General features: G+C 39.4%; 1 protein-coding gene across 1 annotated transcript in view; it reads right to left on the reverse strand.

The window, feature by feature from the left end:
• Positions 1–4,611: 4,611 nt before the first annotated feature.
• Positions 4,612–27,608, reverse strand: part of CEP120 (centrosomal protein 120) — a 340,556-nt gene continuing 317,559 nt past the window's right edge. The window contains exons 19-20 of the mRNA XM_053701613.1: positions 14,804–14,949; positions 4,612–5,544 (exon numbers count right to left, since the gene is read on the reverse strand). Of these exons, the coding sequence (XP_053557588.1) occupies positions 5,310–5,544; positions 14,804–14,949 (381 nt within the window). The 3' untranslated portion in view covers positions 4,612–5,309. The remainder of the gene's footprint in view (positions 5,545–14,803; positions 14,950–27,608) is intronic.

Consider the following 27,608-nt stretch of genomic DNA (forward strand, 5'->3'; position numbering starts at 1 on the left):
AAATGAAAAACGGCATCAGAAATAAATGAATTGGCTAACTTAAAGGACCAGTCAACACAGTAGATTTGCATAATCAACAAATGCAAGATAACAAGACAATGCAATAGCACTTAGTCTGAACTTCAAATGAGTAGTAGATTTTTTTTCTGACAATTTTTAAAGTTATGTCTTTTTCCACTCCCCCTGTACCATGTGACAGCCATCAGCCAATCGCAAATGCATACACGTACCATGTGACAGCCATCAGCCATTCACAAATGCATACACACTTATTCTTGCACATGCTCAGTAGGAGCTGGTGACTGAAAAAGTTTAAATATATAAAGACTGTGCACATTAAGTTAATGGAAGTAAATTGGAAAGTTGTTTAAAATGTCATGCTCTATCTGAATAATGAAAGTTTAATTTTGATTGAGTGTCCCTTTAAGAGCTTTAAGCCTGTCTAGGATATCATCCAACGGGGTCTCCACCTGTAGAGCCTCTTCAAGAGGCTCGAACCAGAAAGCCGCTGCAGCAGTGACTGGGGCAAGGCATGCAAGAGGCTGGAGAGTAAAACCTTGTTGTATAAAGATTTTTTAAGGAAACCCTCTAATTTTTTATCCATTGGATCTAGGAAAGCACAACTGTCCTCGACGGGGATAGTTGTACGCTTAGCTAGGGTAGAGACTGCTCCCTCCACCTTAGGGACCGTCTGCCACGAGTCCCGTGTAGCGGCATCTATGGGAAACATCTTTTTAAAAGCAGGAGGGGGAGAGAACGGTACACCTGGTCTATAAGGTAAAAACTAAACTAAGTCACCACATAACTCTTGATAATTCCTTTCTTGTCGAGAGTTGCAAGAGAATGACTGGGGGTGGCAGTTAGGGGAGGAGCTATATAATCAACTCTGCTGTGGGTGTCCTCTTGCAACTTCCTGTTGGGAAGGAGAATATCCCACAAGTAATGGATGAACCCGTGGACTGGATACACCTTTACAAGAGAAACACTGCTCTCTAAGCTACAGCCATTCACAAAACGGAACCTACAAGGCTTGCACCCCCCGAGTACATAGAGTTGATTCCAGTAAAGAGATCTTAAAAAATCAAAACAGAACACTGCAAGAACAAATAATATAATACACACCCATTTGAATATTTTTTCTTTGTTTTGCATGACAAAGGCTTTTCCCAAATTAATTATTGAGATATACACAGTATTCTGAAAATGGCCTGGTAAGGGTCCACAACCCAATTTTCACAATACTGTGCATATCCAATTAACTTATTTGAGAAAGTTTCAGCCTCTTTGATCTCTACACACACATTTATTAAAGAACAAAAACAAAATCTGGCTAAGTATTTTGGTTGGCTCCTAGACTTAGAATAAATATGTTAAGCCCTGGCTTAACTTTTCTGAAATCTGCTGTTACCCTGTACCGCACTGGGATTCAAGAAGGGGTAGGAAATCGGAGAGGAACGTGGTAAATATTTACATTAAGATAGAACGGAACAGTGACACCTACAGGTAGAAATTAAAAGTGCAGGAACATTTTGTCTTTTCTTTCTGCAGACATGGTGTATTTTCTGCGATCAGATTGCAAAATGTTCTGCCTTGGGGCCAAGTCTGTGTCCCATCTGCCAGCCACTCCCCATGGTCATCAGGTCAGACCCATTGAAGGGCTCTCATGCTTCTATACCAATCTCAATGTGAAAACAGCATCACTGTTTGTCAAGTATTTGCATGGCCACTGCCTAATGTCCATTTCCAGTTAGAGAGCCTAACATCTAAAACAATGACTTTACTGTCCCTTTAAAATTAGATTTTTTTTTGTGTGTGAATTTTTTTTTTTTTTTTAAATAAAATGCTTTTTGAGGAAACATTACAATCAAAAGATTATTTATCCTGAAATATGGGTTAGTTTATACTTTTGTAGTATAAGGTTGTATATTTAAGTCTGTAATTAGTTTTTTGTAAATGTATTATATTAATTCATTCACAATGTCATGTTCTCACAGATGTTTCTGTAATTTTATTTTGGATTTTTTTTTTTCTATCTATAAGATATTATCACATATTCTTGGTTTTGTAGTTGTCAAAACTGTGAATTAGTGTCTGCAGACATAATATACCTCTTTGTCACAGCAAAATTGATATAAAACCCAACTTTTTCATTATAAATGAGATAGAGCATCCAATTTTAAACAACTTTCAAATTTACTTCTTTTACCAAATTTGCTTAATTCTCTTGGTATCCATAGTTGAAGGAGTAATGCACTACTTGGAGCTAGAACACGTTGGGTGAGACAAAAGACAAGAGGCATATATGTGCAGCCACCAATCAGTAGGAGGTAGCTCCTAGTAATGCATGACTGCTCCTGAGTCTATCTAGGTATGCTTTTCAACAAAGGATACAAAGAGACATAGCAAATTAGATTTTAGAAGTACATTGAAAAGTTGCATAAAATTAGATATTCTATCTGAATAATGAAAGTTTAATTTTGACTTTACTGTCTCTTTAATTCCATTGTTTCCCCTGCAATTCTATGTACACAGAAATAATTTCTAACTTAAGTTTCAAGAAGCTCAATGAATAGAAGAAAAGATCTGCACAAGTACCTAAGTGTGAGGTGCAAGCAGTAAATATGAAAGTGAAACCTATAATCACATTATTTTAGGTAATAATACAACTATTAAAATTATTTAATTATTATTTTTCTACTAACAATAAAATACAGCTGAAAATTGACCAGATATTTATGATTAACCTATTAACTAACTGAAGAATGTTCACCTTCCAACAATTTCATAATTATATATGTATTTCTACATATAACTAAATAGCCAAATGCATGTCCCAGGCATTTTTTTTTTAAATTATTGGCTATCCCAATAGAGACAGCACCTCAACACCTTAGTCCTAGTGCACGCTGGAAGGGTTACTGCAGACAACCAAAGATAATCATCCAAATGCCAAAAGACTCCACAGCACCAAGGATATATTCACAACTTTATTGGAACATTTGGGTCAGACAGATAATATAAGCAACGTTTCGGGTTAACAACCCTTAATCATGCTATTTGATTAAGGGTTGTTAATCTCAAAACGTTGCTTATAATAGCTGTCTGACCCATATGTTCCAATAAAGTTGTGAATATATCCTTGGTGCTGTGGAGTCTTTTGGAATTTAGATTTTTTAATTATTTGACAGTCCTTGTGTTAACCATCTTTGTTGGAAGTTTATACCATGAATCCACCACCCTTTCTGTAAAAAAAGTGCTCCTTCACATTTCTCCTGAATCTGCTACCCTCTAAAGTAAGATTGAGACCCAATGTTTTGATATGGGTTGTTTTTTTCTCTCTAGAAAATGCTTTCAGCTTCCACTTTATACAAATTTGCATCAGTAAAATAATAGCAATGTAAATCAAATTCACCCCAAAAACCGGCATAACAATCCAAACAATTATTAAATCATTTTTGGAGATAGATCTCAGAGGTCAATGAAATAATAAAAATGATTACCAGGAAGTTTCTATCCCATAGAACATAACAACACACTATATATGCTGTCAAATTTAAAGGGACAGTAAAGTCAAAATTAAACTTAAAAGTACAACAAACTGTTCATTAAGAGTTTATAGTAACACTACACATTTGATGCTGTATTAGTCTGAGCAGAATGCAGACACATTAAATAAAAATAACCTATACATTTTCAGGAGAAACTCAGTCCTCTAGTATCTAAAACAATTGTGTCGTTGTACTGAAGTTATTCGCATCTTACTATCATTTAAGATCTAAGTGATATCGCACAGCGGTGTACTCACTTCTTTTGTATATTTTGTGTATATCTCCTAAAGGAGAAATCACCATACATTTCATATTCTGCAACTGGTATAAGTCATTGAAAACAAATTAAGGGGAAACCAATTTTACAATACACTGTCCCTTTTTGCTTTTGAACCCCTTAACAATGGCTGATGTAAAGGGTATGTCCGCCATTGTTCACATCATTGGTTTCTTAATGATCTTCAAGTACCCCCAATAGGCCAGGTTTTCATTATAGCTGAACCAGTGCACAGGTGAGATAATCAGCTGATGGATGAGAGCAGGTTTAGTAACCATAGTTACTGATCAGATGATTACTTAACTTTTGCACTGGTTCAACTATAATGAAATCCTGGCCTGTTGGGGGTACTTGAGGACCGAAGTTGAGAAAAACTGGTTCACATGACCTCTTACCTGGCCTTGTTTATAGTGCAGGTCTTGCTGATGTTGGCAAGACCACCCCTATATCTACATGCCTGCGGAAGTGAGGCATGTAGTACTAGCGCAGCTTTGCTGCTGTTGGCAAAACAGCGCTACTTAACTCCGTAACGACCGTGTGACATACAGGATGCGTCGGTCGATAATGGGTTAAACAGCTTCAATTAAAAGGCAAACAAAATAAATGTGTGCAATGAATACATTAATAAAGGAAAGCATGTTACCATTCTTATTTTAGTGTCACTCATTTCATGTACAATATTTTTATAATAGCAAAAATATCAAAATAGAGGCTTATTAAAAGTTACATTGTTGGCAGAAACTTTCTCTCTCCCATCTCTAAAATGAGTCAAACTTATTTCTAAACTTTTTTTTAAATGTATTTATTTAATTTCACATCATTCACATAATTACAATAGAATGCTCTGTACAAAGTAATACAGAATTGTATATTTATAATACACATTTATATGACAATGCTACATACATCAACAGTGTTTAGATTAAAGCACAGACTTAAAATTCCAGTAGGTGCTGCAATTCCAAACAAGGCTTTGGAAGCCAAAATGTAAACTTCATAAAAAAAATGAGGCACTCAAGAGTGATCTGATCATTTATTAAGAATTATACAGCGATTCCTGCACCGACTCCAGGGGTAGCTGACTTAAGTTGAATTTTGACCTCCAAATGTGTGGTTTGTTTATGTTGAAGCCACTTTATAATTCTTAATAAATAAGAAAATAGCTCTAAACATTACAGGTAGCGGATTTCGGTTGGTTTTGAAGTATGTTTTATATACATCATCTATAGCTTATTGAAAATATGCATCTATGGGAAAATGCAAATCATTAAGAAGATATTAAAAATGGATCAACAAACAAGCAAAATAGATAAAATCTGTTATGAATATAAATTTGATAAGAACTTTTCAGTATTTACAATACAAAAAGTGACAGTTAAAATAACATTTTAGAAAAATATAAAATTAACAACAAATGGCACAAAATTGATCTATATTGTTAATGCTGCACTGCAAAAGACTAGAGAATGACACTAACACACCTATTATCTACTGCTTCTTTTTGACATGGCTTCTCTAATTTGTCTGTCCAGTTCGCTTATAATGCGATCGTCATGGGTATACACTCCAGTCCTTAACAGTGTGTCCCTCTCTTCTATCAGACGAGACAGATAATCATCCAGACCGTCATCTTGTAATCTAGCCTTAGCGTTCTCTTTCCTCTCATTAGCACCAGCATGTGTGTCAGGGAACGGTTTTCTTTCTTCTTGTTGTTTCAACCTAAAAAGATAATACATTTGTATGGTGTAGCTCTCAAGCCATGTCATAAAATACATACATACATATCTAGAAATCAAATCAATTTTGCCAAATGCCAATTTCCATGAATCACCTCCTGCACATGTTATATTTCTGTACACGTGCAAACACAAACCTGTGTGGATACATTTTTTTCCAACTTATGGGCAAGCAATAGAGAAAGCTAGTTACAATATTTTTTTAAGGAGCAAGAAAACAGTGTTTGTATATGGTGCTCTTTCTGCCCTAGAATTGTATATATCAGTCAACTTAATTGGACAATCTCTTACATCATAGTTGGGCTAAGTATAACAGGACTGTTTCTGAACTGTAAGAGATTACTCCAAACATTGCACATATTGTGTATCTAAACATTTTAAAGCTAAGGCAAATTTATCTTTTTTTAAACTATGGAAACGGTTTTTGTCACAGATATCTACTATTACTTTGATAAAAATTACTATATTTAAAAACACTTTACATCTAAAGTGTCTGGTTAACAAAGAAACTGATCAGACCTTTAATATAATGCTACAGAGATGTGCATTTGCTTTGGTGAAACAAAACGAATGTCTGAATGAATAAGCCAATGAAATTTAAAGAAAATGAAAAAAATACTGATGCAATTAGACATCAATTTATTTGCTTTATATTACCTTTATGGAGTAAAATACGTACGTCTAGCGTGCTGGAGAGCCATGCAAGACTGCTCCTCTTCTTCCCCGGAAGCGCTAATAGAAGGCTTAGCAGGCCGGCTCCCAGGGCCTGTTCTAAAGGAGAAGGTCCCTTAGTGTAGGCCCTGTGAAATGCCGCCCTAAGCCTGCTAATAGTGCGGCCAGGGTTCTGTGAGGTAGAGGAGCAGGTTAGCACAGCTCTCCAGTGCACTAAAGGTAAATAGTTTAAAATAAAACAAATAGTTAATAGTGCAGCCAACAAAAATTTGAGGACACAAATACAAATTTCCCTGAATGTGGAGAGAAGAGAAGATAGAGAATGGCACTACTAAATGGTGACCCTAAAAATCAAATATAATTCTATAATATTGTAAGATTAGGGTAGGGTGCTGTACATAGAGTGAATATGTGGGAGGATAGTGGCTAAGCCAACTACAGAAGTATGTACATAACAGCACTCATCACCATCATTACCACTGTGAAAATGAGTCAAATTATTTCTGTTTTGGAAACAATTATTTTTTTTTTTTTTAAGTGAGGCAAAATTGAACCCTTATGTATGGGAACACAATAAGATAAAATCAAAACTTTATTAGTTAAAATTAAAAATTGGGAAAGAACACAAATAAAATAAGTGTGAGAGATAAGATGATTACCACCCGGGTGTATAGGTACTGTACTTGTATTGGTAGTTAATGGGAAGAGTATAGGTGATACACTTGTGCATAAATAATGGCCACTACATTAATGGTTAATATGCAACATAGTGTAACCTAACAGTGAGGGTAAGTGTGGGTTAATACGTAAACAGTGTGGATCCACAGCGCCAAAGTAAAACTACACAAGCTCCTCCTGTGGGCAAGATCTCTCAACCAAATCTTATTAGAAACGGAAAAGTAAAATGTGCATGGGGAGCAGTGCAAAAATAGCTACAAAGCTAAGAAAGCTAAAGGTAGTAGATATAAGGGTATTAAAAATAATCCTCTAGCTAGCTCCCTGACATGTCAGGTAGTTAGCTAGAGGAGTTTGGGACCCTTGTTTTTAAACACGTGTAGATAAATTAGATAGCACTAGTATTGAACTATGTTGTGGGCTAATATGCACTTTAATTATTAATTGGCTTTCGATTTGTCTCTACTTACAATAACGTAATTTAACTGTTCTTGTTGATGTGTTGATACTCACGACGCTAGACTCATACTTAAAAAATACACTGGCAAGTAGTATAATACAAAACAGAATTTATGTTTACCTGATAAATTACTTTCTCCAACGGTGTGTCCGGTCCACGGCGTCATCCTTACTTGTGGGATATTCTCTTCCCCAACAGGAAATGGCAAAGAGCCCAGCAAAGCTGGTCACATGATCCCTCCTAGGCTCCGCCTACCCCAGTCATTCGACCGACGTTAAGGAGGAATATTTGCATAGGAGAAACCATATGGTACCGTGGTGACTGTAGTTAAAGAAAATAAATTATCAGACCTGATTAAAAAAAAACAGGGCGGGCCGTGGACCGGACACACCGTTGGAGAAAGTAATTTATCAGGTAAACATAAATTCTGTTTTCTCCAACATAGGTGTGTCCGGTCCACGGCGTCATCCTTACTTGTGGGAACCAATACCAAAGCTTTAGGACACGGATGAAGGGAGGGAGCAAATCAGGTCACCTAAATGGAAGGCACCACGGCTTGCAAAACCTTTCTCCCAAAAATAGCCTCAGAAGAAGCAAAAGTATCAAACTTGTAAAATTTGGTAAAAGTGTGCAGTGAAGACCAAGTCGCTGCCCTACATATCTGATCAACAGAAGCCTCGTTCTTGAAGGCCCATGTGGAAGCCACAGCCCTAGTGGAATGAGCCGTGATTCTTTCGGGAGGCTGCCGTCCGGCAGTCTCGTAAGCCAATCTGATGATGCTTTTAATCCAAAAAGAGAGAGAGGTAGAAGTTGCTTTTTGACCTCTCCTTTTACCGGAATAAACAACAAACAAGGAAGATGTTTGTCTAAAATCCTTTGTAGCATCTAAATAGAATTTTAGAGCGCGAACAACATCCAGATTGTGCAACAAACGTTCCTTCTTTGACACTGGTTTCGGACACAGAGAAGGTACGATAATCTCCTGGTTAATGTTTTTGTTAGAAACAACTTTTGGAAGAAAACCAGGTTTAGTACGTAAAACCACCTTATCTGCATGGAACACCAGATAAGGAGGAGAACACTGCAGAGCAGATAATTCTGAAACTCTTCTAGCAGAAGAAATCGCAACTAAAAACAAAACTTTCCAAGATAATAACTTAATATCAACGGAATGTAGGGGTTCAAACGGAACCCCCTGAAGAACTGAAAGAACTAAGTTGAGACTCCAAGGAGGAGTCAAAGGTTTGTGAACAGGCTTAATTCTAACCAGAGCCTGAACAAAGGCTTGAACATCTGGCACAGCTGCCAGCTTTTTGTGAAGTAACACAGACAAGGCAGAAATCTGTCCCTTCAGGGAACTAGCAGATAATCCTTTTTCCAATCCTTCTTGAAGGAAGGATAGAATCTTAGGAATCTTAACCTTGTCCCAAGGGAATCCTTTAGATTCACACCAACAGATATATTTTTTCCAAATTTTGTGGTAAATCTTTCTAGTTACAGGCTTTCTGGCCTGAACAAGAGTATCGATAACAGAATCTGAGAACCCTCGCTTCGATAAGATCAAGCGTTCAATCTCCAAGCAGTCAGCTGGAGTGAAACCAGATTCGGATGTTCGAACGGACCCTGAACAAGAAGGTCTCGTCTCAAAGGTAGCTTCCAAGGTGGAGCCGATGACATATTCACCAGATCTGCATACCAAGTCCTGCGTGGCCACGCAGGAGCTATCAAGATCACCGACGCCCTCTCCTGATTGATCCTGGCTACCAGCCTGGGGATGAGAGGAAACGGCGGGAACACATAAGCTAGTTTGAAGGTCCAAGGTGCTACTAGTGCATCCACTAGAGCCGCCTTGGGATCCCTGGATCTGGACCCGTAGCAAGGAACTTTGAAGTTCTGACGAGAGGCCATCAGATCCATGTCTGGAATGCCCCACAGCTGAGTGACTTGGGCAAAGATTTCCGGATGGAGTTCCCACTCCCCCGGATGCAATGTCTGACGACTCAGAAAATCCGCTTCCCAATTTTCCACTCCTGGGATGTGGATAGCAGACAGGTGGCAGGAGTGAGACTCCGCCCATAGAATGATTTTGGTCACTTCTTCCATCGCTAGGGAACTCCTTGTTCCCCCCTGATGGTTGATGTACGCAACAGTTGTCATGTTGTCTGATTGAAACCGTATGAACTTGGCCCTCGCTAGCTGAGGCCAAGCCTTGAGAGCATTGAATATCGCTCTCAGTTCCAGAATATTTATCGGTAGAAGAGATTCTTCCCGAGACCAAAGACCCTGAGCTTTCAGGGATCCCCAGACCGCGCCCCAGCCCATCAGACTGGCGTCGGTCGTGACGATGACCCACTCCGGTCTGCGGAATGTCATCCCTTGTGACAGGTTGTCCAGGGACAGCCACCAACGGAGTGAGTCTCTGGTCCTCTGATTTACTTGTATCTTCGGAGACAAGTCTGTATAGTCCCCATTCCACTGACTGAGCATGCACAGTTGTAATGGTCTTAGATGAATGCGCGCAAAAGGAACTATGTCCATTGCCGCTACCATCAAACCGATCACTTCCATGCACTGCGCTATGGAAGGAAGAGGAACGGAATGAAGTATCCGACAAGAGTCTAGAAGTTTTGTTTTTCTGGCCTCTGTCAGAAAAATCCTCATTTCTAAGGAGTCTATTATTGTTCCCAAGAAGGGAACCCTTGTTGACGGAGATAGAGAACTCTTTTCCACGTTCACTTTCCATCCGTGAGATCTGAGAAAGGCCAGGACAATGTCCGTGTGAGCCTTTGCTTGAGGAAGGGACGACGCTTGAATCAGAATGTCGTCCAAGTAAGGTACTACAGCAATGCCCCTTGGTCTTAGCACAGCTAGAAGGGACCCTAGTACCTTTGTGAAAATCCTTGGAGCAGTGGCTAATCCGAAAGGAAGCGCCACGAACTGGTAATGCTTGTCCAGGAATGCGAACCTTAGGAACCGATGATGTTCCTTGTGGATAGGAATATGTAGATACGCATCCTTTAAATCCACCGTGGTCATGAATTGACCTTCCTGGATGGAAGGAAGAATAGTTCGAATGGTTTCCATCTTGAACGATGGAACCTTGAGAAACTTGTTTAAGATCTTGAGATCTAAGATTGGTCTGAACGTTCCCTCTTTTTTGGGAACTATGAACAGATTGGAGTAGAACCCCATCCCTTGTTCTCTTAATGGAACAGGATGAATCACTCCCATTTTTAACAGGTCTTCTACACAATGTAAGAATGCCTGTCTTTTTATGTGGTCTGAAGACAACTGAGACCTGTGGAACCTCCCCCTTGGGGGAAGCCCCTTGAATTCCAGAAGATAACCTTGGGAGACTATTTCTAGCGCCCAAGGATCCAGAACATCTCTTGCCCAAGCCTGAGCGAAGAGAGAGAGTCTGCCCCCCACCAGATCCGGTCCCGGATCGGGGGCCAACATTTCATGCTGTCTTGGTAGCAGTGGCAGGTTTCTTGGCCTGCTTTCCCTTGTTCCAGCCTTGCATTGGTCTCCAAGCTGGCTTGGCTTGAGAAGTATTACCCTCTTGCTTAGAGGACGTAGCACTTTGGGCTGGTCCGTTTCTACGAAAGGGACGAAAATTAGGTTTATTTTTTGCCTTGAAAAGCCGATCCTGAGGAAGGGCGTGGCCCTTACCCCCAGTGATATCAGAGATAATCTCTTTCAAGTCAGGGCCAAACAGCGTTTTCCCCTTGAAAGGAATGTTAAGTAGCTTGTTCTTGGAAGACGCATCAGCTGACCAAGATTTCAACCAAAGCGCTCTGCGCGCCACAATAGCAAACCCTGAATTCTTAGCCGCTAACCTAGCCAATTGCAAAGTGGCGTCTAGGGTGAAAGAATTAGCCAATTTGAGAGCATTGATTCTGTCCATAATCTCCTCATAAGGAGGAGAATCACTATCGACCGCCTTTATCAGCTCATCGAACCAGAAACATGCGGCTGTAGCTACAGGGACAATGCATGAAATAGGTTGTAGAAGGTAACCCTGCTGAACAAACATCTTTTTAAGTAAACCTTCTAATTTTTTATCCATAGGATCTTTAAAAGCACAACTATCCTCTATGGGTATAGTGGTGCGTTTGTTTAAAGTGGAAACCGCTCCCTCGACCTTGGGGACTGTCTGCCATAAGTCCTTTCTGGGGTCGACCATAGGAAACAATTTTTTAAATATGGGGGGAGGGACGAAAGGAATACCGGGCCTTTCCCATTCTTTATTAACAATGTCCGCCACCCGCTTGGGTATAGGAAAAGCTTCTGGGAGTCCCGGGACCTCTAGGAACTTGTCCATTTTACATAGTTTCTCTGGGATGACCAACTTGTCACAATCATCCAGAGTGGATAATACCTCCTTGAGCAGAATGCGGAGATGTTCCAATTTAAATTTAAACGTAATCACATCAGGTTCAGCTTGTTGAGAAATGTTCCCTGAATCAGTAATTTCTCCCTCAGACAAAACCTCCCTGGCCCCATCAGACTGGGTTAGGGGCCCTTCAGAACCATTATTATCAGCGTCGTCATGCTCTTCAGTATCTAAAACAGAGCAGTCACGCTTACGCTGGTAAGTGTTCATTTTGGCTAAAATGTTTTTGACAGAATTATCCATTACAGCCGTTAATTGTTGCATAGTAAGGAGTATTGGCGCGCTAGATGTACTAGGGGCCTCCTGAGTGGGCAAGACTCGTGTAGACGAAGGAGGGAATGATGCAGTACCATGCTTACTCCCCTCACTTGAGGAATCATCTTGGGCATCATTGTCATTGTCACATAAATCACATTTATTTAAATGAATAGGAATTCTGGCTTCCCCACATTCAGAACACAGTCTATCTGGTAGTTCAGACATGTTAAACAGGCATAAACTTGATAACAAAGTACAAAAAACGTTTTAAAATAAAACCGTTACTGTCACTTTAAATTTTAAACTGAACACACTTTATTACTGCAATTGCGAAAAAACATGAAGGAATTGTTCACCAAATTTTCACCACAGTGTCTTAAAGCCTTAAAAGTATTGCACACCAAATTTGGAAGCTTTAACCCTTAAAATAACGGAACCGGAGCCGTTTTTAACTTTAACCCCTTTACAGTCCCTGGTATCTGCTTTGCTGAGACCCAACCAAGCCCAAAGGGGAATACGATACCAAATGACGCCTTCAGAAAGTCTTTTCTAAGTATCAGAGCTCCTCTCACATGCGACTGCATGTCATGCCTCTCAAAAACAAGTGCGCAACACCGGCGCGAAAATGAGGCTCTGCCTATGATTTGGGAAAGCCCCTAAATAATAAGGAGTTTAAAACAGTGCCTGCCGATATTATTATATCAAAATACCCAGATAAAATGATTCCTCAAGGCTAAATATGTGTTAATAATGAATCGATTTAGCCCAGAAAAAGTCTACAGTCTTAATAAGCCCTTGTGAAGCCCTTATTTACGATCTTTATAAACATGGCTTACCGGATCCCATAGGGAAAATGAAAGCTTCCAGCATTACATCGTCTTGTTAGAATGTGTCATACCTCCAGCAGCAAGAGACTGCTCACTGTTCCCCCAACTGAAGTTAATTGCTCTCAACAGTCCTGTGTGGAACAGCCATGGATTTTAGTGACGGTTGCTAAAATCATTTTCCTCATACAAACAGAAATCTTCATCTCTTTTCTGTTTCTGAGTAAATAGTACATACCAGCACTATTTTAAAATAACAAACTCTTGATTGAATAATAAAAACTACAGTTAAACACTAAAAAACTCTAAGCCATCTCCGTGGAGATGTTGCCTGTACAACGGCAAAGAGAATGACTGGGGTAGGCGGAGCCTAGGAGGGATCATGTGACCAGCTTTGCTGGGCTCTTTGCCATTTCCTGTTGGGGAAGAGAATATCCCACAAGTAAGGATGACGCCGTGGACCGGACACACCTATGTTGGAGAAAACAGATCTATTGAAAGTAATCTCACCGTTTTATTGGTGTGCTGATAATCTTATCAGCGTTAGAGTCTGGCTATTCAGAATATACGCTGCCCAGCAGAATAACACAAAACTTATTGAACTTATAAAATACAGCTGTTTGTTACCACCGGCGATCTATACAAACAGTCTATTATAGACTTAATATTTATATACGCCGCTGAAAGATACACAGCAATTTATACTTTATTTATAATACTGCCAAGTCATCAGAGATATTGGAGTTTTAATCTCCTCTTTAATAAATGCAACCGATATGTACATTGCTTTCACATGTATATATACATAGCTTATAATGATCTAATCAATTCCTCAACATGTACAATAATTAGATACAATTGTTACAGTTATTAAAAACTGCTCATCTAATAGTAGCACAATATTCCATTGCTACGTTTACGAAGGAATCAGATTATTGAATATAGTGCTATGTAAATGATGACTTAGTGACTAACTTTATGTGAAAGCTTACACAACCAGATCTGATATAACCCATAATTGGGAAGTTGAGATACATTTGCCCTTTAATACCATATGGGATTGTGCACATTTCAAGAGTGAACTTCCCTTTGAAATATCTTTGCAGTATTACCTTAACTATTAACCCACACTTACCCTCACTGTTAGGTTACACTATGTTACATATTAACCATTAAATGTAGTGTCTGCCCATTAACTACCAATACCAGTACAGTACCTATACACCCAGGTGCTAATCATCTTATCTCTCACACTGATTTTATTTGTGTTCTTTCCCAATTCTTAATTGTAACTAATCAAGTTTTGATTTTATCTTAATGTGTTCCCATACATAAGGGTTCAATTTTGTCTCATTTGAAACCGTTTTTGTTTCTTAAACAGAAACAATTTGACTCATTTTCACAGTGGTAATGATGGTGATGAGTGCTATTATGTACATACTTCTGTAGTTGGCTTAGCCACTATCACCCCACAAATGTCCCGGAATATTCGTTCCAAAAGATTCAGATAAACTTCATTTTATTTTGGCGCTGCACAAGTTTAATGCTATAGTTTTACTTCATGGATATATTTTTATTTTGCGGAATACTGATCTATTCATTTCTATTTTCTAGTGCAGATCCTATTAACTGTAACTGAGAAATTCATGTAATGATGCCTATTAATTGCTACAAGAACAGAAAAATACTTAATAGGATTATACATGGAAAAAACAAACAAAACAAAAATGCAGCCCCTACGAGCATTAGAAGGCAGCTTTTCATAAATAAAACAATCAAATATAGGACTTTATTTAGAAAACATTATGTTTAAAATAAAAATAAATTAATCTCACTTTGCATAATACCAAATAGGGCATAATATAAGCTAGATTTATAATTTATTAATTCACATAATTTACTATAGTCATAAAATATCAAAATGCAACATGTATTATTAATAACAAAGTAAACCTACTTGTTAAGTTCATTTCTGATTTCCTCTAGTTCCAAGCGTTCTGTCTTCACCACATCTTTTTCTTCGGCTGCCAAATAGCGCAGTCGCATTTGTTCAAGCTCCTGCTGCTGCTTCCTCAGCCGCGCCATGGCATTTTCTTGTTCACGCTAAATCACAAGCAGTACAGACAGTTAAGCATCAAACATTTTAGATATCTACATGAAGATCAACTACAGTATGTACAAGTCTACGGTACGTGTAAACAAGTCAATAAAAACTAAAAGTACAAAGTCATATCTATTGTATTTTCACTGGCAACATATAAACAAGCTGATAGTAACCGAGTCAATGTTTGCACAAAAAAGTACACACAAGTCTGAGGTGTTATGGTTGGCAAATCAAGTTGCCAAAGAACTCCTTGACTGCAAAGTAGGGGAAGAACAGCTTCTGTACTGTGTTCTTGTGGAAACTTTGAGGAATGTATTCAATTTTTTGATATCCAAGATAGGCTGAAAAGGTACCTACCATCATTCTTTGGTGAACTGCTGGTGTAATGCCGTCCCCTGCAGATTTGCGGCCAATCGCCGCCAGCAGGGGGTATCAATCAACCCGATCGTATTAGATCTGGTTGATTTCCGCCGATGTCTGTCCTCCGCCTCAGAGCAGGCAGACAGGTTATGGAGAAGCAGTCTGTAGACCGCTGCATCATAACTTGTGTTTCTGGGGAGCCTGAAGGCTCGCCAGAAACAAGGGGCTTCAAGATCCATATGGAGCTTGATAAATATGTCCCATGGTCTTGAATTTGGCAAATGGAATACCTGGTTTGTTTAATTCTTACCTGATAGGTAGAGGACTGTTTTGGATATGGTTAAAGAATGTATCAATCTTTTTAATAAGTGGTTAGCAGCTGGAGAATCATCCAACTCCAAAGCACTCCTGTAATAATGTATGAATATGCTACAGTCTGAAATTAAAGGACACATCCTCCACCACTGCTTCAGGAGAGGGGTCCTGAGTTTCTGAAAATCTATTCTTTGAAAAGTAATCTTTGGATTCATATGCACCACATTTCTCTGTAGGACATTTATAAGGGTTGCTTCTAAGCAATATCCTTGATGTGATATAGGCCTGTGAAGGATCTCCTTATGCCATGTGCATGCGCCTGCATTTAATTTTTGGAAGCATGACAGCTATCAACTCAGTAATAGCACAATAAATGCTTGAATCTAGGAGACAGTTCAGTAGTACTTCCTGGGGTATGGCATTGGTAAATTGCAAACCCCTCAACACTCTGAAGAGCAGTAGTGCAAAGCCCTGTCTAGGATTATAGACAAACTCAGCATAAGGTACATAGTTGAGCAGGGAGACACACAGGAAAACAGAATTTATGTTTACCTGATAAATTACTTTCTCCAACGGTGTGTCCGGTCCACGGCGTCATCCTTACTTGTGGGAATATCTCTTCCCCAACAGGAAATGGCAAAGAGTCCCAGCAAAGCTGGCCATATAGTCCCTCCTAGGCTCCGCCCACCCCAGTCATTCGACCGACGGACAGGAGGATAAATATAGGAGAAACCATATGGTACCGTGGTGACTGTAGTTAGAGAAAATAATTCATCAGACCTGATTAAAAAAACCAGGGCGGGCCGTGGACCGGACACACCGTTGGAGAAAGTAATTTATCAGGTAAGCATAAATTCTGTTTTCTCCAACATTGGTGTGTCCGGTCCACGGCGTCATCCTTACTTGTGGGAAACTATACCAAAGCTTTAGGACACGGATGAAGGGAGGGAGCAAATCAGGTTACCTAAACGGAAGGCACCAAGGCTTGCAAAACCTTTCTCCCAAAAATAGCCTCCGAAGAAGCAAAAGTATCAAATTTGTAAAATTTGGCAAAAGTGTGCAGTGAAGACCAAGTCGCTGCCTTACATATCTGGTCAACAGAAGCCTCGTTCTTGAAGGCCCATGTGGAAGCCACAGCCCTAGTGGAGTGAGCTGTGATTCTTTCAGGAGGCTGCCGTCCGGCAGTCTCGTAAGCCAATCGGATGATGCTTTTAAGCCAAAAGGAAAGAGAGGTAGAAGTCGCTTTTTGACCTCTCCGTTTACCAGAATAGACAACAAACAAAGAAGATGTTTGTCTGAAATCTTTTGTAGCCTCTAAATAGAATTTTAGAGCACGGACTACGTCCAAATTGTGTAACAAACGTTCCTTCTTTGAAACTGGATTCGGACATAAAGAAGGTACAACTATCTCCTGGTTAATATTCTTGTTAGAAACAACCTTTGGAAGAAAACCAGGCTTAGTACGCAAAACCACCTTATCTGCATGGAACACCAGATAAGGCGGAGAACACTGCAAAGCAGATAACTCTGAAACTCTTCTAGCAGAAGAAATAGCAACCAAAAACAAAACTTTCCAAGATAGTAACTTAATATCTATGGAATGTAAAGGTTCAAACGGAACCCCTTGAAGAACTGAAAGAACTAGATTTAGACTCCAGGGAGTAGTCAAAGGTCTGTAAACAGGCTTGATCCTAACCAGAGCCTGAACAAATGCTTGAACATCTGGCACAGCTGCCAGTCTTTTGTGTAGTAAGACAGATAAAGCAGAGATCTGTCCCCTTAGAGAACTTGCAGATAATCCTTTCTCCAAACCTTCTTGTAGAAAGGAGAGAATCTTAGGAATTTTTATCTTATTCCATGGGAACCCTTTGGATTCACACCAACAGATATATCTTTTCCATATTTTATGGTAAATCTTTCTAGTTACCGGTCTTCTGGCCTGAACCAGAGTATCTATCACAGAATCTGAAAACCCACGCTTTGATAGAATCAAGCGTTCAATCTCCAAGCCGTCAGCTGGAGGGAGACCAGATTTGGATGTTCGAATGGACCCTGAACAAGAAGGTCCTGTCTCAAAGGTAGCTTCCATGGTGGAACCGATGACATATTCACCAGGTCTGCATACCAAGTCCTGCGTGGCCACGCAGGAGCTATCAAGATCACCGAGGCCCTCTCCTGTTTGATCCTGGCTACCAGCCTGGGAATGAGAGGAAACGGTGGAAATACATAAGCTAGGTTGAAGGTCCAAGGTGCTACTAGTGCATCTACTAGAGTCGCCTTGGGATCCCTGGATCTGGCCCCGTAGCAAGGAACCTTGAAGTTCTGACGAGACGCCATCAGATCCATGTCTGGAATGCCCCATAATTGAGTCAACTGGGCAAATATCTCCGGGTGGAGTTCCCACTCCCCCGGATGGAATGTCTGACGACTCAGATAATCCGCCTCCCAGTTTTCCACTCCTGGCATGTGGATCGCAGATAGGTGGCAGGAGTGATCCTCCGCCCATTTTATGATTTTGGTCACTTCTCTCATCGCCAGGGAACTCCTTGATGGTTGATGTAAGCAACAGTCGTCATGTTGTCTGATTGGAATCTTATGAATCTGGCCTTTGCTAGTTGAGGCCAAGCCCTGAGAGTATTGAATATCGCTCTCAGTTCCAGAATGTTTATCGGGAGAAGAGGCTCTTCCAGAGACCATAGCCCCTGAGCTTTCAGGGAGTCCCAGACCGCGCCCCAGCCCACTAGACTGGCGTCGGTCGTGACGATGACCCACTCTGGTCTGCGGAAGCTCATTCCCTGGGACAGGTGATCCTGGGTTAGCCACCAACGGAGTGAGTCTCTGGTCTTCTGATCTACTTGAATCACTGGAGACAAGTCTGTATAGTCCCCATTCCACTGTTTGAGCATGCACAGTTGTAATGGTCTTAGATGAATTCATGCAAAAGGAACTATGTCCATTGCTGCAACCATCAACCCTACTACTTCCATGCACTGCGCTTTGGAAGGACGTGGAACAGAATGAAGAACTTGACAAGTGCTTAGAAGTTTTGATTTTCTGACCTCTGTCAGAAAAATCCTCATTTCTAAGGAATCTATTATTGTTCCCAAGAAGGGACCTATTGTTGACGGAGACAGATAACTTTTTTCTATGTTCACCTTCCATCCGTGTGATCTGAGAAAGGCTAGAACGATGTCTGTATGAGCCTTTGCTTTTGACAGGGACGACGCTTGAATTAGAATGTCGTCCAAGTATGGTACTACTGCAATGCCCCTCGGTCTTAGAACCGCTAGAAGGGACCCGAGTACCTTTGTGAAAATCCTTGGAGCAGTGGCTAACCCGAATGGAAGGGCCACAAACTGGTAATGTTTGTCCAGAAAGGCGAACCTTAGGAATTGATGATGTTCTTTGTGGATAGGAATATGTAGGTACGCATCCTTTAGATCCACGGTAGTCATAAATTGACCTTCCTGGATAGTGGGTAGAATCGTTCGAATGGTTTCCATCTTGAACGATGGTACCCTGAGAAATTTGTTTAGGATCTTCAAATCCAAAATTGGTCTGAAGGTTCCCTCTTTTTTGGGAACTACGAACAGATTTGAATAAAATCCCATTCCTTGTTCCTTTATTGGAACTGGGTGTATCACTCCCATCTTTAACAGGTCTTCTACACAATGTAAGAACGCCTGTCTCTTTATTTGGTTTAAGGATAAGTGAGACATGTGGAACCTCCCCCTTGGGGGTAGTTCCCTGAATTCCAGAAGATAACCCTGAGAAACTATTTCTAGTGCCCAGGGATCCTGAACATCTCTTGCCCAAGCCTGAGCAAAGAGAGAGAGTCTGCCCCCTACTAGATCCGGTCCCGGATCGGGGGCTACTCCTTCATGCTGTTTTGTTAGCAGCAGCAGGCTTCTTGGCCTGCTTACCCTTGTTCCAGCCTTGCATCGGTTTCCAGGCTGGTTTGGGTTGTGAGGCATTACCCTCTTGCTTAGAGGATGCAGAATTAGAGGCTGGTCCGTTCCTGAAATTGCGAAAGGAACGAAAATTAGACTTATTCTTGGCCTTGAAAGGCCTATCTTGTGGAAGGGCGTGGCCCTTTCCCCCAGTGATGTCTGAGATAATCTCTTTCAATTCTGGTCCAAATAAAGTTTTACCTTTGACAGGGATGTTAAGCAATTTTGTCTTGGATGATACATCCGCTGACCAAGACTTTAGCCAAAGCGCTCTGCGCGCCACAATTGCAAACCCTGAATTTTTCGCCGCTAATCTAGCTAATTGCAAAGCGGCATCTAAAATAAAAGAGTTAGCCAACTTAAGTGCGTGAACTCTGTCCATAACCTCCTCATATGGAGTCTCTCTACTGAGCGACTTTTCTAGTTCTTCGAACCAGAACCACGCTGCTGTAGTGACAGGAACAATGCACGAAATGGGTTGTAGAAGGTAACCTTGCTGTACAAAAATCTTTTTAAGCAAACCCTCCAATTTTTTATCCATAGGATCTTTGAAAGCACAACTATCCTCGATAGGAATAGTAGTGCGCTTGTTTAGAGTAGAAACTGCCCCCTCGACCTTAGGGACTGTCTGCCATAAGTCCTTTCTGGGGTCGACCATAGGAAATAATTTCTTAAATATAGGGGGGGGGGGGGGGGACAAAAGGTATGCCGGGCTTTTCCCACTCCTTATTCACTATGTCCGCCACCCGCTTGGGTATAGGAAAAGCGTCGGGGTGCACCGGAACCTCTAGGAACTTGTCCATCTTGCATAATTTCTCTGGAATGACCAAGTTGTCACAATCATCCAGAGTAGATAACACCTCCTTAAGCAGTGCGCGGAGATGTTCTAATTTAAATTTAAATGTCACAACATCAGGTTCAGCTTGTTGAGAAATTTTTCCTGAATCTGAAATTTCCACATCTGACAAAACCTCCCTCATGGCCACTTCAGATTGGTGTGAGGGTATGACAGAACAATTATCATCAGCGCCCTCCTGCTCTTCAGTGTTTAAAACAGAGCAATCGCGCTTTCTCTGATATGTAGGCATTTTGGATAAAATATTTGCTATGGAGTTATCCATTACAGCCGTCAATTGTTGCATGGTAATAAGCATTGGCGCGCTAGATGTACTAGGGGCCTCCTGCGTGGGCAAAACTGGTGTAGACACAGTAGGAGATGATGTAGTATCATGTCTACTCCCCTCATCTGAGGAATCATCTTGGGCAATTTCATTATCTGTGGCATTACTGTCCTTACTTTGTTTGGACGCTATGGCACAATTATCACACAAATTTAAATGAGGAGACACACTGGCTTTCATACATATAGAACATAGCTTATCCGAAGGCACAGACATGTTAAACAGGCTTAAACTTGTCAATAAAGCACAAAAAACGTTTTAAAACAAAACCGTTACTGTCTCTTTAAATTTTAAACAGAAACACTTTATTACTGAATATGTGAAAAAGTATGAAGGAATTGTTCAAAAAAATTTCACCACAGTGTCTTAAAGCATTAAGAGTATTGCACACCAATTTTCAGAGCTTTAAACCTTAAAACAACGGAACCGGAGCCGTTTACAAATTTAACCCCTATACAGTCCCAGCTATAGCCTTTGCTGCGACCTAACCAAGCCCAGAGGGGAATACGATACCAAATGACGCCTTCTAGAAACTTTTCCAGCTACTTTCAGATCCTCACACATGCATCTGCATGTCTTGCTCTCAAAAACAACTGCGCAGTAATGGCGCGAAAATGAGGCTCAGCCTACAACTGGGAAGGCCCTCCCTGACTGGAAAAGGTGTCTAACATAGTGCCTGCCGTTAAAAAACGTTCCCCAAGATTATAAATGTGAATTATCAGCATAAACATGTATAAAATGTCCAAATAAATCAATCAATTTAGCCCATAAAAGTGTCTACCAGTTTTATAGCCCATATTAAGCCCTTTATTCTGTTTGCTTGACTAAGAAAATGGCTTACCGGTCCCCGTGAGGGGAAATGACAGCCTTCCAGCATTACATGGTCTTGTTAGAAATATGGCTAGTCATACCTTAAGCAGAAAAGTCTGCTGTTTCCCCCAACTGAAGTTACTTCATCTCAACAGTCCTATGTGGAAACAGCAATCGATTTTAGTTACTGTCTGCTAAAATCATCTTCCTCTCACAAACAGAAATCTTCATCCTTTTCTGTTTCAGAGTAAATAGTACATACCAGCACTATTTTAAAATAACAAACACTTGATAGAAGAATAAACTACATTTAAACACCAAAAAACTCTTAACCATCTCCGTGGAGATGTTGCCTGTGCAACGGCAAAGAGAATGACTGGGGTGGGCGGAGCCTAGGAGGGACTATATGGCCAGCTTTGCTGGGACTCTGCCATTTCCTGTTGGGGAAGAGATATTCCCACAAGTAAGGATGACGCCGTGGACCGAACACACCAATGTTGGAGAAAAGCCTTATAAAGCAAACAGTAGTTGGAAGGTGTTACATGATCAGCAGATCTTGCCTCCAAAGGGTAAGCTGATGTCCCAGAGAATGGAACTGCATCAGTTTGTGCTGTTATAGTAGTGGAAGGAAACAGGGAAAACCAGTAAGGATAAAGGTGATATTATATTTGAGGCAATAGAAAAGCACAGAAGCAGTGTAAAATGTACACAGTATAGATGTTAACCACCGAGGGAAAACAACTAAGTAAAAAAAGCCACAATGTAAAACTGAGCAACCATTAATGGGTAAACAGTGAAGTACAAAAAAGCAAAAGCACCCTTAAAACCAGTAATTAACAGTACCGGTAAGCCACAAGTTAACAGCAGCAGATAAAGAGTTAAATAATCACAACCTCCATCTGCACTGGAGAGCTTACGTCTAAGATTGCTAACAAACCTTAGAAAGAAAAAGAAAAATCAGCAGGAAGGAGCACTAAAAACCACTTCCAAAAGTTAACGCCTAGAGCACCAGCAATACCGTAAGCACCAAGTACCATTTTATGGTAACAAACATTACAAATTCAGCGAGAGAGACAGAACTGTGGCAAGGTGTCCAGTAACACCTGCAGACTAAAGCCAGTTGTGCTAATCTTAAAGTGAGGAGCCTCATTTTTGAAGAGAAATTAAAAGTGCCTGAAAAGTGCCAAAACTGCTCTAGAAGGTGAATAGTGTGTGTTTATCCACAAAGAGCAGCACACTTTAGGGATTGGCAGATAATGTGCATTGTACTTGGGAGGCCTGTGATATCTCTGCACTAGAAGAAGATTATGACTGCCTAGCTGAAACACCTGTCTTCCCTCTGTTCTTCACAGGCACTCAGATGGATTCTGGGGGGGGGGGGGAGAAGGAGGGATTAAGGATCTTATATGTAGGGGCGTTTTTGCTTCCTCCTAGTGGACTTGAGTGTAATCAACACATCATTTTGTAAACTCTTACCATCTTATGAAAGAAAGGTGTGCTTTGGGGATTTAAGGTTGGTGGTAAACAAGGAGGCCAAAATTCAAAAAGAGCCCCGTGGAGGGCAAAAAAGTAGACAGAGGGTACCCCACAACCTTACATAAATCTGGCACTATGCCACTGGACAATACGATTATGATTTATTTGTAAAGTGCAGCAAACTTCCTTAGCACTGATGATTAAGAAATACAGATAGAAAACCCTTTATCCAAACTGCTTGGGACAGGAAAAGCTTTGGATATCGGAATCATTTGGATTTTTGGAATATTTGTAACTGCAAAATAGGACAGTTCGGGGGGGGGGGGTGGAACCAAGTGTAAACAGCAATTATCTTATGTTCTTTAGGCAATATTTACATGTCATAATCAAGCTTATATATGCAACCTAAAGGTGGATTTAATTCAATGTTAATACTTTTGTATACTTCGTACCCTCAAAAGATAGTACAGTACTGTTATCAGAAAGGTAATAGTTGTAGTTTTAAATAAAAATAGAATGTTATTTGTAATAATTTTATTTTTAAATATTCATTTTAGAAGTTTAGATTTCAGAATAAGTTTGGATTTTGGAATTCCGGATTTGTGCCTGTATATTGTTTAATAGCCATACATTTATATGCAGCCATCAAGGTTACTAAAATATTGGCCCGTGGCTCTCATTTATTGGCTATTGGTTTGAAGTTGGCTAGCACTAATTTAAAACATTGTAAAGCTTACTTGTATTATCCTCACCTTGAATCCCCCGCTCCAGTGGAATAACTGTTAGCTAAGATTTCCTGTAGCTAATCATCTAATTTGTTTAGATGTGCTGTGCTAAACAATTACCTTTTTTTGAATTAGTAAAAATGAATCAATTTAGAGGATCCTAACACAGCATTCCAGCAAACAGACCAGGGGGATGTGTGAAATAAAACAAAACAGATTTGCAGAAATGATTAAATAATAGTTTAATAATAGTTTATGTGCAAGACATGATACAAAGAAGAGGTAACAAAATAAGTCACGGTATTAATGTAAACTGCAATACGTTAACAAAAAAAGCACAGAACATCCGTCAACTGGTGTGTCCATTGCACAGCCCATATTTCCAATTATCCTCCACATATGATGAACATATAAATCATATAGAGTTCTAAATATCACTACTACACACAATTTCTCAATTAATTTGCCAGGTTGTTTAAGATAATTCCCTTTTAAGGTTAATATAACATATTTCAAGTTGTCGGAGCCCAAGACTAAAACTTGTAAGCCCAAGGGAATCCTTTTTGTTAAAATGTAGTATGTCATAGTTATGAAAAGCCAAACCATGAACAAGGTAATAGATAATATGTAGTAGGGAGTATATAATTTTTACAGCCCATTAAGTATACTGTTAAATACCACAAATCAGACAGTTTTCAAAAACCCTTATAACTACTCAGAAATTAGACATTAACATTTAAGGCATTATGGAAAATAGCAGGGGTGCTGAGATGGTTTGCATTTGCTGTGTTATATGATCTTGCCTAGTGACTCCCTGAACTATGTCTGGCTCCACTTTATACTATCAATCTTTCATTCATAAGCAGTTATTTAACTTGCTGCATCTGAAAATTAATTATAGTTTTAAATATGTTTTGGCAACCAGGCCAAGTCAATAGCACATGAACTCAGTGGTTAAATACTTTAAGCATGCTGATCAAGAAAATCTTGTGAGAAGTAAAAACACACAAAAAAAAATGTACCATGCATATTTCTCACATTCAATAATACAAAAAAAAAAAAGAAAAAAAAGAGAGACAATGTTCTAAGCAAAAGAGGCCGGCAGTACTATAAAAAGCGTTCAATTTTGTACTATATCAAAAATGTCCCTCTAGTTTAAAATTCTGATTGATTTCATTACTTTGTTTGAATTTGATTCATACTGCAGAAGAATGGAAAACAGAAATCCCTGTCAACATGCAGAAATTAAAAATGAAAAGCAAATCGTATTGGTTATGTGAAACAAAAAATCTTTACTTTATTTTTAAAAGGCCAAAACAATCTCTGATTAGAGAAGAGAGGATCTGTACTGTCACAAGATCTTGACAAAAAATGTAAAGTGAGCTGCATATAAACAATAGCACTTCACTACCCCCCCCCCCTCCAACAAACAAACAAGCTATGTATATCAGAGATGCAGGCAATCATCATAAAACCAGCAATAACCTGCAGCAGCACTTAAAGGGACATGAAACCCCAAAAAAATATTTCATGATTCAGATAGAGAATACAATTTTAAACAACTTTCTAATTTACTTCTATTATCTAATCTGTTTTATTCTCTTGGTATAATTTGTTGAAGGAGCAGCCGTGCACTACTGGTTTCTAACTGAACACATGGGTGAGCCAATGACAGTCAGTTTATATATGCAGCCACTAATCAACAGCTAGAACCTAGGTTCTCTGCTGCACATGAACTTTCCTAGATAAACATTTCAGCAAAGGATAACAAAAGAAAGAAGCAAATTAAATAATAGAAGTAAATTGGAAAGTTGTTTGAAATTGTATTCTCTATCTGAATCATGAAAGAAAAATTTTGGGTTTCATGTCCCTTTAAGATTACCCTGAGGGTTAGTGGTCTCAAACAGAACCCTCTCTCTTCTCATTTGTTCTAGAGGAACAATTGACCCCTCAATTTGGAAATGGAGAGTGCCCTCTTTTAAATAAGGAGTCCCTGATGGCTGATCACTGTTAAAAACACGTGTGTCAATGCAAAAAAGTGTCAAACAACTAAATAGAGCTCTACCACAGGGGTTTACAATGGCTCAGTAGTCAAGGAAATAAGATAATTTCAAATAAGGAATGTTATTATGTACAAAAGCAGAAATGTAAGCTTAGGAGACGGCCCATTTTTGGTGGCTGGACCAAAAATGGGCCAGCTCCTAAGATTACATTCCTGCTTTTTCAAATCAAGATACCAAGAGAACGAAGAAAAATTGATAATAGAAGAAAATTAGAAAGTTGCTTTAAAATTGCATGCTCTATCTGAATCATGAAAGAAAAAGATTTGGGTTTTTTGAGAAAAAAAAAATTCTATCTTAAGATGGTTTCTATCTAAGACACAAATGGGTTGATTTATCAAGTTGCGGCAGACAGGGGCGTACATACACACCCCTGTCCGCCACAACTTGCCTCTGGCGGGCTGAATTCCGCTCTTGTGAGAACCTGAAGTCGTAGGGGCTCGAAGGCTGGCGATAGCCTTTGATAAATCAAACCCATAGTATAAAGGTAATATAGATTCGTTTTAATTATATAGCAAGATGCTGTATATTTACGGCTGTAATTTTTTCATAAATTATTTACATTAATCCATTCACAATGCCATGCCCTACCAGAGGTTTGTCAGAAAAATTGCCAAAAATAATCTATCTAGAAGATATTATCACATATTATTGGTTTTGTAGTTCTCAAAACTGTGAATTTGTCTCTGTAGAAATAAAATGACCCTTCCTCACAGCAAACAAATTATAAAATAAACATACAGAGTTCAGAAATAGACCTTAAAGGGACATAATCATGAAAGAAAACTTTGGGGTTTTAGAAAGCGCATACAAGTTTCAGATTTACCTCTATTATCAAATGTGCTTCACTCTCTTTGTTGAAGAGCAATGCTGGTGCAACAGTGACAAGCAGCTAGCTCACAGTAGTGCATTGCATCTGAGCCTACCTAGGTATGTTTTTCCACAATAGATAACAAGGGAACAAAGCAAATTAGATAAGAGAATTAAATTGAAAAATTGTTAAAAATTGCATGTTTTTTCTGAATCGTGAAGGTTTCATTTTGACTTTACAGTTACTTTAATGTCTTTGCTACCATGCAAATCTATGTGCACAGAATTAATCAACCCATACTAGGTTTCAAGAAGCTCACTGAATAGAAGATTGTTTGGAGTGGAATAGATTTGCACAAGGACCCACGTGTGAGGAGGGAGTGGCAAGCATTAAATATTTGTTATTATTTGGTTAAAAAAATAATATTTAAATTGTTATTTTCCTCCTTCCAATAAAGTACAGCTGAAAAGTTGATCAAATATAAATGATTAACCTATTAAACTGAAGATAGTTCCCCTACAAGTCATTCATTTCAATAATCTATCTATTCATATCTAATGATATATTACCAAATCAGTAATGGCCTGATATATTGGAAAAATAATCTGAAAAGTTCTTATTCTAAAAATTAAAGTTTACGGACTACTAATATAAATTGATTTAATTTAAATTAACCCTGCATTAAAATAGGCATTACTACTGGCACAGTATATTTAATTATTGGAATCTTCAACAAAATCATCCAAATGGTTTGCGCACAGCATAATTAATAGCTAGAGAGCAAAGCAGGCTCCTTATAAATGGTTTAAAATAGTGTGTGTGGGGGGGGGGGGGGGGGGAGGTGGCCCTAACAGACTTCTGCTGTAACTTCCATCTCCTCTGAATAATGGGAACAAACAATCCCATTTTACATTTAGGACACACATTAAATTTATTTTACCCGACAAAACCCATGTAACTCCACTCTCCT

This window comes from Bombina bombina, chromosome 2 (assembly GCF_027579735.1).
Source record: "Bombina bombina isolate aBomBom1 chromosome 2, aBomBom1.pri, whole genome shotgun sequence".
In the NCBI taxonomy this organism is placed as follows: domain Eukaryota; kingdom Metazoa; phylum Chordata; class Amphibia; order Anura; family Bombinatoridae; genus Bombina; species Bombina bombina.